At 36.4% G+C, this 14,243-nt stretch overlaps 1 protein-coding gene across 2 annotated transcripts; it reads right to left on the bottom strand.

Annotated features, from left to right (window-relative positions):
- Positions 1–9: 9 nt before the first annotated feature.
- LOC311289976 (uncharacterized protein) lies at positions 10–11,982 on the bottom strand. 2 transcript variants are annotated; one of them, XM_084408249.1, is made up of 10 exons: positions 11,918–11,982; positions 11,066–11,356; positions 9,383–9,493; positions 9,056–9,197; positions 8,514–8,703; positions 7,181–7,252; positions 4,277–6,302; positions 3,951–4,031; positions 1,346–1,387; positions 10–1,271 (listed from the first exon to the last, which is right to left on the bottom strand). In XM_084408249.1, exons 2-10 carry the CDS (start codon positions 11,310–11,312, stop codon positions 1,048–1,050), a joined length of 3,135 nt encoding a protein of 1,044 aa, XP_084264375.1. In that variant the 5' UTR covers positions 11,313–11,356; positions 11,918–11,982; the 3' UTR covers positions 10–1,047. The 2 variants fall into 2 exon arrangements, with proteins under 2 accessions (XP_084264375.1, XP_084264376.1); XM_084408250.1 differs by lacking the exon at positions 1,346–1,387.
- Positions 11,983–14,243: the final 2,261 nt, after the last annotated feature.

The following is a 14,243-nucleotide window of genomic DNA, read 5'->3' as shown; positions in this document are numbered from 1 at the left end:
AAGACTCAGTCATGATATAAAATATATGTATTGCCTACATAAGTATTTTTGTCCCTTTAGAGAGCAAAGAAAACCTCAGGAGGAGGAGTGGCAAAGAAAATAAATTAGTCCCCATCATCTGATGCAGAATCTCCATTCAACCGGTACATCTTTTAAATTGCTACTTTTACTTTTCATTATGCTTTTTTTTTTAAATCAGAAATAATGACACTGTTGTGTGTCCATCTTTAGGTCATTCACAATGTAATCATTGATAAGTGGAACTGCATTTACAGACACAGAACAGAAAACAATTCCAGATAGCAGCACTCAGAGAATCTTTTTTAACTTGAACAAGTTACGAGTAAGGTAATAATTTGTCACACACACACACACACACATCTGGTTCACTATCTTTGTGGGGCCTCTCCATTGGCGTAATGGTTTTTGTACTGTACAAACTATAAATTCTATTATATTCCGAAAAACATGTAAACACACACACACACACACACACACACACACACGGGTGGTTACTAAACCTGCAAAAGTACATTGTTGCACTATTTCCTTAGGTGTGCGTGTTGCTATATCAGCCATTGGGTGCAAAATGCAAGTTAAATTAACTAGTCTTGTCTGAAGTGTACAACATGCTGATCTTTGATGACTGAATTTTCTCCAACCAGGATAAAGGTCAATAAGATGAAGTAATAAAACTAGACAACCAATAAAACCAAAATTAAACTGAAAGGGCAATAAAAATAAATAAATAAATAAATAAAACATCAGGACCTTTATGGGACTAAAGTGCATCAGGGAATGGGCCTCAAAATGACCTCAGCATCACAGTACCAGTGGAAATAAAACCAAATTATGATGCCTTCCAATAAAAATGCATTTATTTGTAAATGTCTATAAAAACAACGTTTTAACAAAAGCAAATAAAAAGATGTCTTCGACACCAGGTATAGTCCCGAGTCAGCCTCTTCTGCTGAAGACTTTAGAGCAACACTTTAGAAATCTTTACAGAACAAAAGCCACAGACATTAAAAGGCATCACTGATATCTCTAAGAACATTTATTTTTCAACCTCAAACCTCGGTTCCTCACGAAATCCCTTATATTCTGGACCGTTCTTTCTCTCAGAACAGTGTCCTCTGCAGTCTTGCACCGCACACACTCTGCCGTTGTTGCGAGGTGTCCCTTTGAAATATGGACTTTGAAATGTTTCATGACAGCATTCACTTCTTTTGGGCTCCATTGCCTTCTCACAATTTTCCTCAATTTGGTCTCTGCAAAACAAACAAACATAAATACATAGCTTTATGTACTTGAATAACTTTTAAATACCCAAATGTTTAAATACCTCTGCGGTTATCAGTTTCATCCTGATTTTTTTTTATTTTTCCTGAGAAAAAAAAAAAGCAACAATTAAAATGTATTCCAGCCCTACAATGCAAACGGTTTCAGAACACCTCAAATATCAGCTGATAGCACACGGGAAAACTAGTTTCTGGTCCGGAGTAACGTGACAAGGACCACACACACACACACACACACACACACACACACACACAGTATCTCACAAAAGTGAATACAACCCTCACATTTCAGCAACCATTTTAGTATATCTTCTCAAGGGACAATACTATATTAATGAAACTTGGATATATTTTAGAGTAGTCAATGTGCTGCTTGTATAGCAGTACAGATTTACTGTCCTCTGAAAATAACTCAAAATACAGCCATTATTGTCAAAATACCTGGCAACAATAGTGAGTACACCCTACTAGTTCAAGGAACTTGCCCAATCGGACAAATGCCCTGATTAAAACAATTTTTTGTTTAAAAAAAATATAAAAAAATAACTAGGTGTTACGTCCTTAGGGACGTTTATAGTGCTTTTGGTGTGTTTTGTGTTTCTCTTTTTGGTCTCTTTTGCCTCTTTTACTTTCACAGGCCGTCGCTGATTGGCTGTTTTGCCTGTCAGTCATTCGTAATGAGTTGAGTGGGTGTGCCATGTGAGGCGGGATCCTCATCATCCTGATGCTTGACACCTGGAGAAGCCCTACTTAAGGAACATGCTACTTACTGCCAGCGAGAGCTGTTCTGTCTTATGATGTGTTTGTTTCTCTTTGCTTGATTTAGTTTTGTTAAGTATGTAGTGTGTCATGTTATTCGTGCCTTGTTTTTGATTGCCCCAAAAACGTCTTATTTGTGAGCTCTGAAAGATTTAAACAGCTCTTCAAAGCTGGGTTAAGCGGGAAGGAGGAGAGGGGATAGGTAAGGCCGTCACGTGACATACATTTACACACATTTTTGTCTATATACACTAGGTTAGGGATTCGTGCCACCCTCTGTATTTTTGTTTTATTAGTTAGAGTAGTTTAGTTATGACGTCACGGACATTGAAGACTTTTTCTTTCTTTTTTTTAGTTTAGGATTAGATATAAATGGTTTAGTTAGTTCCTTTTTGATTGTTATTTTTGTTTGTTTGGCACAATCCTGTTTTCCCTTTTGCTCCTTCCGTTTTTTGTTCATATGTAAAATATTAATTACTTTATCTTTATTAAATAAGTTTACTTGATTTTGTTGTCTCTCTTTGGTTCTCATTTCATTCAGTGATAAATGGTGACTGGTGTCTGAATTGGTTTAATGTTCCCCTTCTAAAATACCTAGACAGTTCTGAGCCAAAGGTCGTAACACTAGGGAATCATCGAAAACACGAGGATGATTCTGATTTTATTTCATTTAATGTAAGTGACGTTTGATAGCCTATAGTTGATAATAATGTAGGACTACTGACCGGTAACAAAGTTGCGCTGTTGAGGCTTGCGTAGTTATTTTGAACATATTATACAGTTACGAATCATCACACGAACAGAGTGCTGTTTTCCTGAATACCATCATGACTGAAACCGAGACACTGATTTCATAACAGTTCAATAAACAAATAGTTAAAATTAAGTCACTTACATTTTAGATGCGTTTTTGTTCGGTTTCAGCAGCGACAATAGTTCCAAACAAAGATCACAGCAGAACCATCGCGCATCTCACAGCAACACTCAGCCATGTTTCACTACTGAATGATTCAGCGTTTTGAATGAATCGGTTGAGTCAAGGATTCAATTACCCGTTCATAAACTGCCTCGTTCTGAATAAATCAGCCGTTTGAATGAATGACTCAATGCGGTCGTCTGCCACCATCTACTGGCGGCTTAGTTTCAAAGTATCATTCTTTTCAACATTGCTTATTTGTATATTTAAACAATATTTAAAACACTCTCATAATCTAATTTAATACAGTTGTAATTTTTCAATACAAATTGATTGGTAACAGCCTAGTGTCTTATTAGCCTATTCTAATAGAATGTGATCAAATTTAAGAATTTGAAATGAAAGATGGAGCATACATAATAAAAGTAGGGAAAAAATGCCCTTTATAAAGGTAAAAAAAAATGTATTCTGATAAGAGTGTTTTCCAACAGTGATGTAATGAAACATTGACAATTTAAATTTGAAGGGAGTGAAGCCTCTGTTTAGGCTATTAAGGAAATTGAATTTTGCCGAAAGAGCATCTTTTATTTTAAATAAATGTTAATTTTAAAGCAGCCTACTTCAGTATGATATTTTACCATATTATCATGCTTAACACTGAGAATTTGAATAATTGTAATGTGATGATAAAATGCAGATATCTAAATCAAAGAATATCATAGGTTTCGGCAGTTGGCGGGTGGAATATTTATTTTTAACAGTGGATTCAGGTGACTCAGAGTGCACCAGATTAATGAATTTATCTTTAAAATGTAAAAAAATTTCATCCGGGGGGGCATTCCACCGGAGCCCCCTAGAGGTACCGAGCTCCACTCACAAAAATACAAATTTAATTAGCTTATTATTAAAATACATTATCAGGATTTTACCACCTCCTCCTCGTTTTGAGCCAGGAAAAACCCTGCATTACATACCTCTTACTCCAGGGACAGTCTCGGACTCTTCGTCATCTTCATCGCTTACTTCTTCCTCATCTAATTCCAGATCAATTTCATCTATAGAAAAACACCCCGACACATGCATTAGTACACATATATAATTCCTAAACTTCCATTATCTAAAGAAATAAGAGGTACTCTAAAAAAATAAAAAATAAAAATGTAATTCACCTCAAAAACATCTTTCTCTGAGTAACATTTTAAAAACTACTAATTAACTCTAAAGCTTTTCTCTTTAAGTAATTTAGAATTTTCATGTTACTTTACTGTAACATTATTATAATATAAAATCATGCACATACCTTCTATCTCAATTTCATCAAGAGACTTTCCTTGGAAATTTGCAAGAGTTCCTTTCTCCATTGCCAAGAGAAGCTTTGACATTTTTGCAATATCTACTGTTGCATCTGGCAACCGATAATAGTCTCTATGGACCCGAATGTCAAGGCCCAAAAAGTTGGCTAATTGATCAAGCTCGTTTTCCTTAAGATTAAGAATCTGGGACACTGTTGCCACCTGCTCACGGAGCTGTGTAGACCTGAGGTATTCTGGGTGCTGTGCACCACACTGACTTGCAAAAAGCCAGATGCAGTCCTGTCCTCTGAAGAAGCTGGTGGGTGAGCACTTTGGTCTTCCAAATAGGAAGGGGTTGTCCCCGTCTACTTCACATGCATCTCTCCTGTCCACAAGAAGTTTTATTGCTCTGACAAGTTCAGAGTTTAACAAAATTACAACTTTTCTCTCGTTCTTGCCCATTATTTCCACTCTGCTGAAATTCTTGGACATTTTTTGCTCAAAAGGAGAGAGACCGACTGCTTTATCATCATGGAGCTCAGTCTGGTCTCTTTTCCTGAAACACTCGAGAGACATTTTTGAAACCTCTCCTGCACAACGTCTATTAAAGATTATTACTTGTGCAAGTGTCACTTTGGCGAGTTCTGCATATGTTTGTGAAGACTCATGATTTTTTAGGCTTTCAAAAGCATCAGCTGATTTTTTCTCCAGGTGCTGGTGGAGAAGCTGCACATCATGTGTGAACGGTATAGTTGATGGTTTGTTGAACTTTGATTTGCTCGAAGTATCAAGAGCAGCATGGGAGACGTGTTCTGCCCATGCACTTGAGCACAGTCGTTTGAATCGCGCTGCTGCTTTTGTCATACCATCATCCTCTGCTGCGATGGCCCTGCAGAGAATGATGTCACCGATCTTCCTGAGTGAACGTCCTAACTTCAGTGCAAGGCTTGGTGTCTTATACGATTGGCTCTTTTCATCGTAACCAGCGACATCTTTCACAGCCTCAACGACTTTGCAAAAATTGTTCGGTTTCACAGCATCTTCGAAATTAAATATGCATTTTGTTCTCAAGCTTAGCAAGAGTCTGCCCGTTTCCCGAACCTTCTGTTTGATGTATTCGGATTTTATTGGATCACTTCCAAGCTTGTTGTAAAGACACTGACTGAACTGCAGTATGAGGAAATCATTTCGAACTACAGATGAAATGTCATCATTCTTCATGTTTCCCAAAATCTTCCACACCTCTGGAGATATTGCGTGGGAGAATGTTGACTCTGCGATATCAGCCAAAACTAAGACTTTGGCCTTATTAGTTGCTTCAGACTCTGAAAACGTGTTTGAAGGGCATCTGTGTGTATGGCGCCACAGCTCCTTGCGAACAAACAGGCCTTTACAGTATACACAGTGCACATATGTTTTGGCACTCAGTTCAATCTCTGATCTTCCTGGCCGCCTTCTAACTTTCAGTGGTCCACTTTTACTTCCCATAACCTCTTGATTGTGTACATAGTTGCCTCGGTTTCGTAATTTCTCAAGTAACCTTTTTCTGTCCTGGGAGTGTTTAGGGAGCAAGAATGCGGCAGCAATTTCTGTCTCACTGTCTTGATGCTTTTTAAAGTGACGGGCAATTTTAGACTGAGGTTTCTTGCAGACATAACAGTAGTTTTTGTGGGTGGAAAAAGTGTTTTCTGGCACATTGCCAGTCTCTGACCGTTCATAAGAAGACACTGCCGTTGTTCTCTTAAAACTCTGAATGTCAATATTGTTTGTGGTAGTATCATGATCATCACATATGAGGTCTTGAGCAGAACTGGATCGGTCACTAGCCATTTCTTGCTCGGTGGAAGAACGGTGAACGGGTTGTGGTGGCACACTCTTTGACCTCATGACAGATAGACTATCAGCACTATCGTTATTTTGTCTAGAGTCCGGGATGAAGTCATCAGAGGAGGATCCTTCAGTGTTTTTATCAGCATAAGAAGAATCCTCTTCATCAGAGCTAGATTCTTCAAAACTGGAAAATTCAACGTCTGGCTAAAAAAAAAAAAAAAGACAACAAAACTAATATCAAAATCACAAAATAATATACCCTGTTTATAGTCCAGCACACTTTTGATGTAACAAACTTGAAAATGGTTAGGGCTGTCAAATAAAAAAAATATTTTGAATATTTGTCCCAAAAAAAAAAAAAAAAAGTGCATTAAAATGTTTGGTGTCAAGAGGTGCACGAGACATAATGATGACGTAACTGACGCGGTTTGACGAACAATATGTAGATGTGTAGTGAGTAGATGTGGATTGTTTCTTAATGGCAGTTTGTGTTCATGTAGTACATTACGCTCTGTTGAAGCGTGTTTTCTCAGGTTACTGATGCACCAACACAGTTTTATGCACTATTGTAACCTAATTTTCCTAGCATGCACATTAAAGAAATAAAATTTTATTTAAGAACAACTGTTTCAAAAGTTAATGCACTTTAAAAAGTGAATTTCATTTCAATAAAAGATGCGATGCTTGATTTGGTTTATATTTACTTATTGCACTCGCTTGCGCTCTCTTGTGGGCATGAGAGACAATACAGTACTTATTTCCTCTTAACATTAAGTATTGCCTTTAGAATTCTAATATAATTCGAATTTTGCTCAAATTTAAGAAAGAAAATACAATTTAGCTTTTCAGCCATTTTGACAGCCCTAAAATATGTACACGGTGATGTAAAAGAATACCAGCGTCACAAGTAATGAAAATGAATGAACAGAGCGAGGTATATTTTACTCAAAGTTGAGACGTCACAACGTCTTTAAGACAACAGTCCATGTAAAGAAAAGCCTAGTATGATGCCCAACCATCCTACACTTAACACTGCCAGTGTCAAAGAGAAGTAAACAATTAAGGAGCATACGCTCACTTACTTTATCTTTAACTGATGAGGAAGGATTCACACTGTGTTCAGTCACAGCCACTGATGTCTCGTCACACAAATCCTGTAATTGTGAGAAAGAACATATGTTTGCCAGATGGCCACCACAACTAATTCTAGTATCAACCAAAGTCTACTTTTATGGCTATGTCATGCAGAAATGTTTCAATAATTTGCATCATATAAAAAAACTAAACAAATACATGAAATGCAGAACACAGTGCAACATGGTTCAATTTTCAGTGATAAAAAGCTCCTTAGGAAAATTAACCTTGGTTTTGTGATCGATTACTGTTTGTATTACCTTAGTTTTCCGACAAATGTTACTTTTAAATGGTGGATAACATCGTATCTATAATGTATACGAAAATTACAAAAAACATACCACTCTGAAATGTCCTGTGATATCTGTGCTTGCAAAGTTTGTGCGTGAAATCTGTTCTAGACAATCCTCTTGTTCGTTAACATTGTTAGGGTCTGAGTGGGGCTCAAATTGGTTTTGAAATTGACTGCATTCTCAATATTTACACTAGAGAAGAACTCACAGTTTTGGAGGGGCGAAACATTTTCCAAACACACGCTAAACGTTGCCAATTACAACACACTAGGCCAGCTAACCAATCACAGCACATTTCGTATTTCGGAAGGAGGTTTTAAGCCAGACTGGGGAGTAGAGATGCGCGGTTGGCGGTTACAGCCGCGGACTCCGTGGTTGGGCGGATGACGTGACAAAAAATAATATTTTAATTAAATTCGGGCAGGTGGTGGTTGAACCAATCAAATGAAAAAAAAATATACATTGTTAAATATTGCTACCTACATTACCTGTGTTTTATTTAGGCTATTTATTTATATTTTGTCCCTGTGCGCTGATCAGAGACGGAGTTCACTGCTGATATTCTGGGGATACAACATGGCCAATAGGCTATACCAGTAGGGACTTTAGTCTTTAAATATCTTTGCTGCATTAGATCAGTATCTTTTCTAGAACAGGCAAGAGCTTTCTAGCCTCGCGGCTCGCGTCAGCAGCGCCTTGCATCGCCCATAGACCTTAAAACAATCAGCGGATGGAGGGCGGGTGCCGCTTTGAAAATTGGTAAAAAAACATTGGTGCGGATGGACGGAGGATGAGTTTTGTGATGCGGTTGAAATAATAGCCCATCCGCGCATCTCTACTGGGGAGAGAGAAGCTGTAATAATGTAAAATATGTGAAAAATATTGCGTTTTTTGAACAAGCAAGCATGAAAACATATTCTAGTACACCCCAAAAACAAAATCAAGACTTTGTAAAAAGGGCATAATATGACCCCTTTAAGAGACTCACGCTTAAATGCCAGGGCCAAGAGGAATCCCCATAGTTGTATGTGACCTCCTCATCTGGAAAGATATCTCTTATACTAAATAGGCACAGGTGTGGCCTTCCATCAACAATTATTGTCTTGACTTTGCAATTTGAATTTCTGTGATCATTCACGAGCCGTCCAAGTGAACCGTCCTCTTTTGTTGCATCTATGCTGTGAGAAAAATAATGCAGTAGAAACTTAAAACATTCCTAACTTAAACATATAGTTATAACTGAACATTATATATTTCTGGGGTTTTAACCTATATTAAAAAAAACACATTGTGACGGTTAACTTCCCTTTCTAATAATTTAATAGGTGAGATGATCCACTTAAGGTAAAAAAATATATAATACCCCTGAATCACCTAGTTGAACAATAACCATGTTATTGATTATCACTAACTTATAAGTTCCTAATGTTATAAGAACCCTAGCAAAGCTGCTATCGTAATAATAATCTTAATTATTTTAGTTTTTATTAGAATGGCAATGCAGCACACACTTAAAAACAGTCAGCTTACCAATAACGTCTTCCATTCCACGTGAAGTCAAACAAGTAGTTGCCTTGAGCATCTTCAACATGTTTACTTTGAGAGAGAATCCCACGGTATTCAACAACAAAGGTGGATGGTTCAATGTGCTCGAGTGCAAACACACCTCTCCCTAAAAGGGCAAAAAATAAAACATGAACCCAAGTGCACCTATTTGTTACTAACCAACTTATCATTTTAAAGAGTTAAATCCTCTAAAAATGTGTAATGTAATATGAAGTGCAGTAAGTGAAAAATAGAATCTGGATCTGAATCTGAATAGGATCTGATTTGCCTGCAGTCTGACCATAAACGTACCTTTAAATGTGTTGATTTGTCGTCCCTCAATGAAGGCTTTGTCTTTGCCTGACAATATGTGTTCTTTTGCATCCTGCTCAGGTGTTATTCTCTTCTTTCTTACCATGTAGACTGAAAACATTCCATAAAACAATGAGTATATATATATATATGCTTTATATACAGTACATTATTGTCAGACTGTAGTGAAGTCTATATCAATAAATACAAAATTTGAGAGACAACAACAGATTCTATGATCTGGGTCAACAGCTTGAGTCATCAACAGATACGACCACGTTCTGAGCCGCCAGTTTGTGAGGAAAGAGACATTCCCGAACACTACTACGTTCAGAGTTTTTGTCCAGCTAGACAGTAACAACCATATGCCATAGAGACAAAGGCAGATTGACCCAGTCTGAGTAGCCTTCTGCACCTACTTTTGGGTCTTATCTGGCTCTGAACATGCCGTGTTCTTTATCATTTTTGGGGGAATGTTTAATTGCAAATCGCAATATTAACCAGAAAGATTACAATTAGATATATTATATCCCCTAAATCATGCAGCCCGACAGTTTCAGCCAGAAACCGGCTAACCATGTCATCAACTAATACGTGTAAGTGAATGCGCTTTGATGGCGCCGCCATTTTATCTGTCGGATTCACTACACATAAATTCATCAGTTTCTCCCCAAATAAATGAAACTTATTCGGTGTTAAAAGTTAAATTATAATTTAGGTCGGTGACATGAGAGAAGAAAAGAGTGACCTTAATATGTAGTTACCTACACAATGTGTGTCTGATATAAATAAAACACGTCAGCAAATTACATTTGAATGGATTATTATTAACGCTTGCATTAGACATCAGAGTTTTTTACAAACTATAAATGCAGGGCTCGACATTAACGTTTGCCCAGGACAAGTAAAAGAGAATTTTAATTTCCTGACCGGACAAGTAGCCGGATTAGAACGTCAATAACAAAAAAAATAATTAGGGAATCACTAAATGAGACAATAATTATGATTTTATGACATTTATTGTAAGTTAGGATCGATAGTGGATAATAAATGTATTACTGATGGTAACAATGTTGTGCTTCGCAGCCTCTCGAGGAGAAATCTAAACAAATGAGCTCAGCACTCACAAAAGAAACTCAGTTAACGACATACTGCAGATTTTTAAAATATATTTTATATTTAAAAGTTTTTATATTTTAACATGATACAGTTAAGCAACCGCACACGACGAGTTGTTTTCCTGATTATAAAGGTGCACCTTATAAAGGTGCAGATTTTACAATATGCAGATTTAAATATCAAAGCTGATTGAACACTGATGAGAATATTGTTTCAGAATAAATTATATTTACAACACACACACACAAAAAATCCAAACAAGCACCTCTTTTACTCTGACAAGTGAATGACAGATTTACTCCGAAGGACAAGCACATGAAAAGGCTTAATGTCGAGCCCTGAAATGTATTGTTTTGCTAGTGCTTGTGTATTTAAATGTCTGAAACCTAAAACGGTGATTATGTGGCTGAAAACACTGTTGTGATATATGAAGAGCGCATTTGTCTCTGACTCAAAAAGCTAATCTGTGATATGTCATTAATTTTGTCATGAGTTACATGAAGTAAATATAAAGAGAAGCGTGACACAGAATGACTGAAGAAAGACTTTGAGAATGAAACCAACCTGTATCTTCTTGTTTCACTCTGAATGTTTCTTCCATCTTCATTTCACCACTCTCCTCTTTAATAATCGCCATCTTTGTTTGTTCCTCAGTTTCTTCTTGTTTCACACTGAATACATCTTCAATCCTGAATTCTTCACTCTCCTCTTTAATAATCGCCATCTTTGTTTGTTCCTCAGTTTCTTCTTGTTTCACACTGAATACTTCTTCAATCCTGAATTCTTCACTCTCCATCTTTATGTGTTCCATAGATCTCAGCTACTTCAGGAGTTTGAGTGTTTAGACATATCGTCCTGTTTAAGATGAAGAAAGAAAAATAAATGTAAACTAAATCTCTGAGCTCTAGTTCAGTAGTGCAGCGCACAGGTAAGAGTCTGAGAGTTAATGACCTGATTAACCAAAAAACTCCAAACTAGCATTACAAATGAATAAAGGAACACAGAATACAGACAATTAATATTTAGACATTTAATGTTTACATTCAGTATGTATTGATTTGTAGATTATATTCAATAGACTACACTTTCATGAAAACATTGGCAGTTGATTAGTAGAAGTAATTACACATATTTGTGTTTTTGTTCCTGTTGCATTTTCACTGTTGTACTGAGAAGCATTTGTTTCAATTCAATCTGAATTTGTTTCGAAAAGCACGTTGTCAGTGATCAAACAGCGTGTTTACGATTAAGTGCTTCACAATATACGGAGCGAAATGAGACGCACCTTTTAAATTAATGTGTGGATGCATAAAAACTATGTTCATTCATATTAGATACATTATAATGTTACATTAAAAATAATTATTTAATTGGATTGTATCGTTTTATAAACTTTAAATGATTAAAAACACAAACCTTTCTTCAGCCGAATCACAGATGCAGGAGCGCGGCGCAGTCTTATGACATCATGTCGTCACACCAAAATAAAAGTCCCGTTCACAAGATACAAATAATAGAAATTCCCATACAGAAAACACATTCAAATGAAAAGATAAAGGACTGATTCAAAGGATAAATCACAGATTCCCAAAGCTATTAATACCACTGAGATTTTTTCACAAGCTTCTGGTTTATATTTCAAGTAAGAAAGTGTGAAGTGATTGCAATTATAATACCAACTACAAAGCATGTGTGATATTCTCAATCATGAATAAAGTTAAGTATTCATATTTCAAATGATTGGAAAGAACTGGAATATTTCAAACCCATTAAGAATTTGTAGTTAATTAAATGTGTGGTTGTAGAGAGATCTGCTATTTAATTTATGAACTAAAATTGAATCCTTATTATTTTTATTTTATTCTATTCCATCTCAGTTTCTCCACAGAATATAAGGCCAGTAAATAAAATCAAAATCTGTCTAGATTAAAGTGCATATCATCAAATGTCCATGACTGTAAATGATTACACTGATGGTGGGTTTAAAACAATTGATTTTGACTGTGAAAACAAATTAAATTGATTAAAATGGATTTATTTTAATGGTAATGTCATGTGATTTTAATTTCATTACCTTTAATAAAATTGGTGGTATGGAATTTGTGCTGATAAGCAATTCCCGCACACTATCGTAACTTGCAAAATATTTATTCACACAACGTTTCGGTCACACATGGAATTTGTGCTGAAATGTGACTAGCTTTCAGATTAAGGAACAGATACTCATTTACTGGAAACTGATTTACAAACCAAAAATAATAACACTATGGAATAACAGGTACATAGTGAAAAATAACAAATCTGTCTTCTGTTAGGAATGTATGGTCTGTCTTTGATCTTATTGATTTAATGCTCTTTTATATGAGCAGTTTTGTTTATAATTAAAATTTTGGGCAGTATAAAAAAACAGTTAATTAATTCAAGTCATACATTTTCATTTTCTGTAATTGGCAAATATATGATAGCATATTCAGTTGTTACTCCTCTACCCTTATTAACAGTGAGTGGTGTTCAGTTTCTAGATGCAATGACCACTTTACTAGAAACACTGGAACTCTACAGGTAAATCCATCACAGGAGTACAGAAAATAAATCTATATATATAATTTTTATATTGGTAAAGTTACAGTTTTGAGAACAAAATACATTCAATATCCAGTTACACCTGTAGGAACCTCTTCGGAGAAGTCCAGAAGACTGAATCTGCAGCAGCATCAAGAGATCGAACTGTCGCGCTGCAGTCATGAAGTCAGACTAAAGCAGTGAAACACTAGTTTTATTTAGTTTTTAGGGGGCCATCCTTACAGGTAAAGACAAAAGCAAACAATGCATGCAAAGAATGTAAGCAGTTATAGGAAGCCGCTCAGACTCTAGAGTTTCTACAGCACTCATAATCCTAAACCTTATTCGGACGGGATTAGTTTAACATGGAGAGGTGGGGTAAAGTAATTACCAGAGTTTTTCAGTGATTTTAGTTCTGTCCGAATGTACCATTTCAGTTATCATTATAGACAAACGTCAGGAAAGATAAAGATATTTTTACCTTCTGTAAAAAGGTCCGGAAAAATTACCTCAGGTAATACTAATTCCGTGCGAACAGATACGTTGTAAATTTGTACACAAATATTCTGTCATTTCCTGTTTAAAAGTATTTTTCCGCAGTTTTGGAGACGCTTGAAAAAGCATTCAGTTGTGTTCTAGGCGGTGGGACAAGTCTGTGGCAAGCTCAGGTGTTTTCCTCATACCTCATACCATACGTATCAAAAAGAAGATTGTTTGGCCAGACTTAACTTTTTTATATATATATAAACATAATACACACATGACGACAGGAAGGTGACAGCAGTGCGTAAATCCAGTTACTCCTCCCACTTCTGCTAGTTTTACTGAGATATCTTATCCTGTGCGAAGTGGCAATTATTATTACAGACGTCCTGTGGTAAGAATACGTTACTCCATCTACCCTTGATTCCATCTACCTCTAAAACTAATCCCGTCCGAATAGGGCTATAGAGATCAGTGAAATGCTAGATCCAAGATGGCGCCGCGGATGGCTGCCTCGGTGTTGAGCTCTCCAGTTGTTACACTGTTTTTGTTAGTTTGTCCTGTTTTATGTTTGTCATTCGCTATCAGTTATACCAGGGACGAACTGCTGAACATTCGGCAGTGCACACCAACTGATCACCAACCAGTTTTTGATTCTTCTGGCGTTTTGCGGAACATTGTCGTCGGTTGTGCCGCT

Source organism: Rutilus rutilus (assembly GCF_951802725.1).
Source record: "Rutilus rutilus genome assembly, chromosome: 4".
Taxonomy (NCBI): domain Eukaryota; kingdom Metazoa; phylum Chordata; class Actinopteri; order Cypriniformes; family Leuciscidae; genus Rutilus; species Rutilus rutilus.
This window is presented reverse-complemented; position numbering and strand designations above follow the sequence as displayed.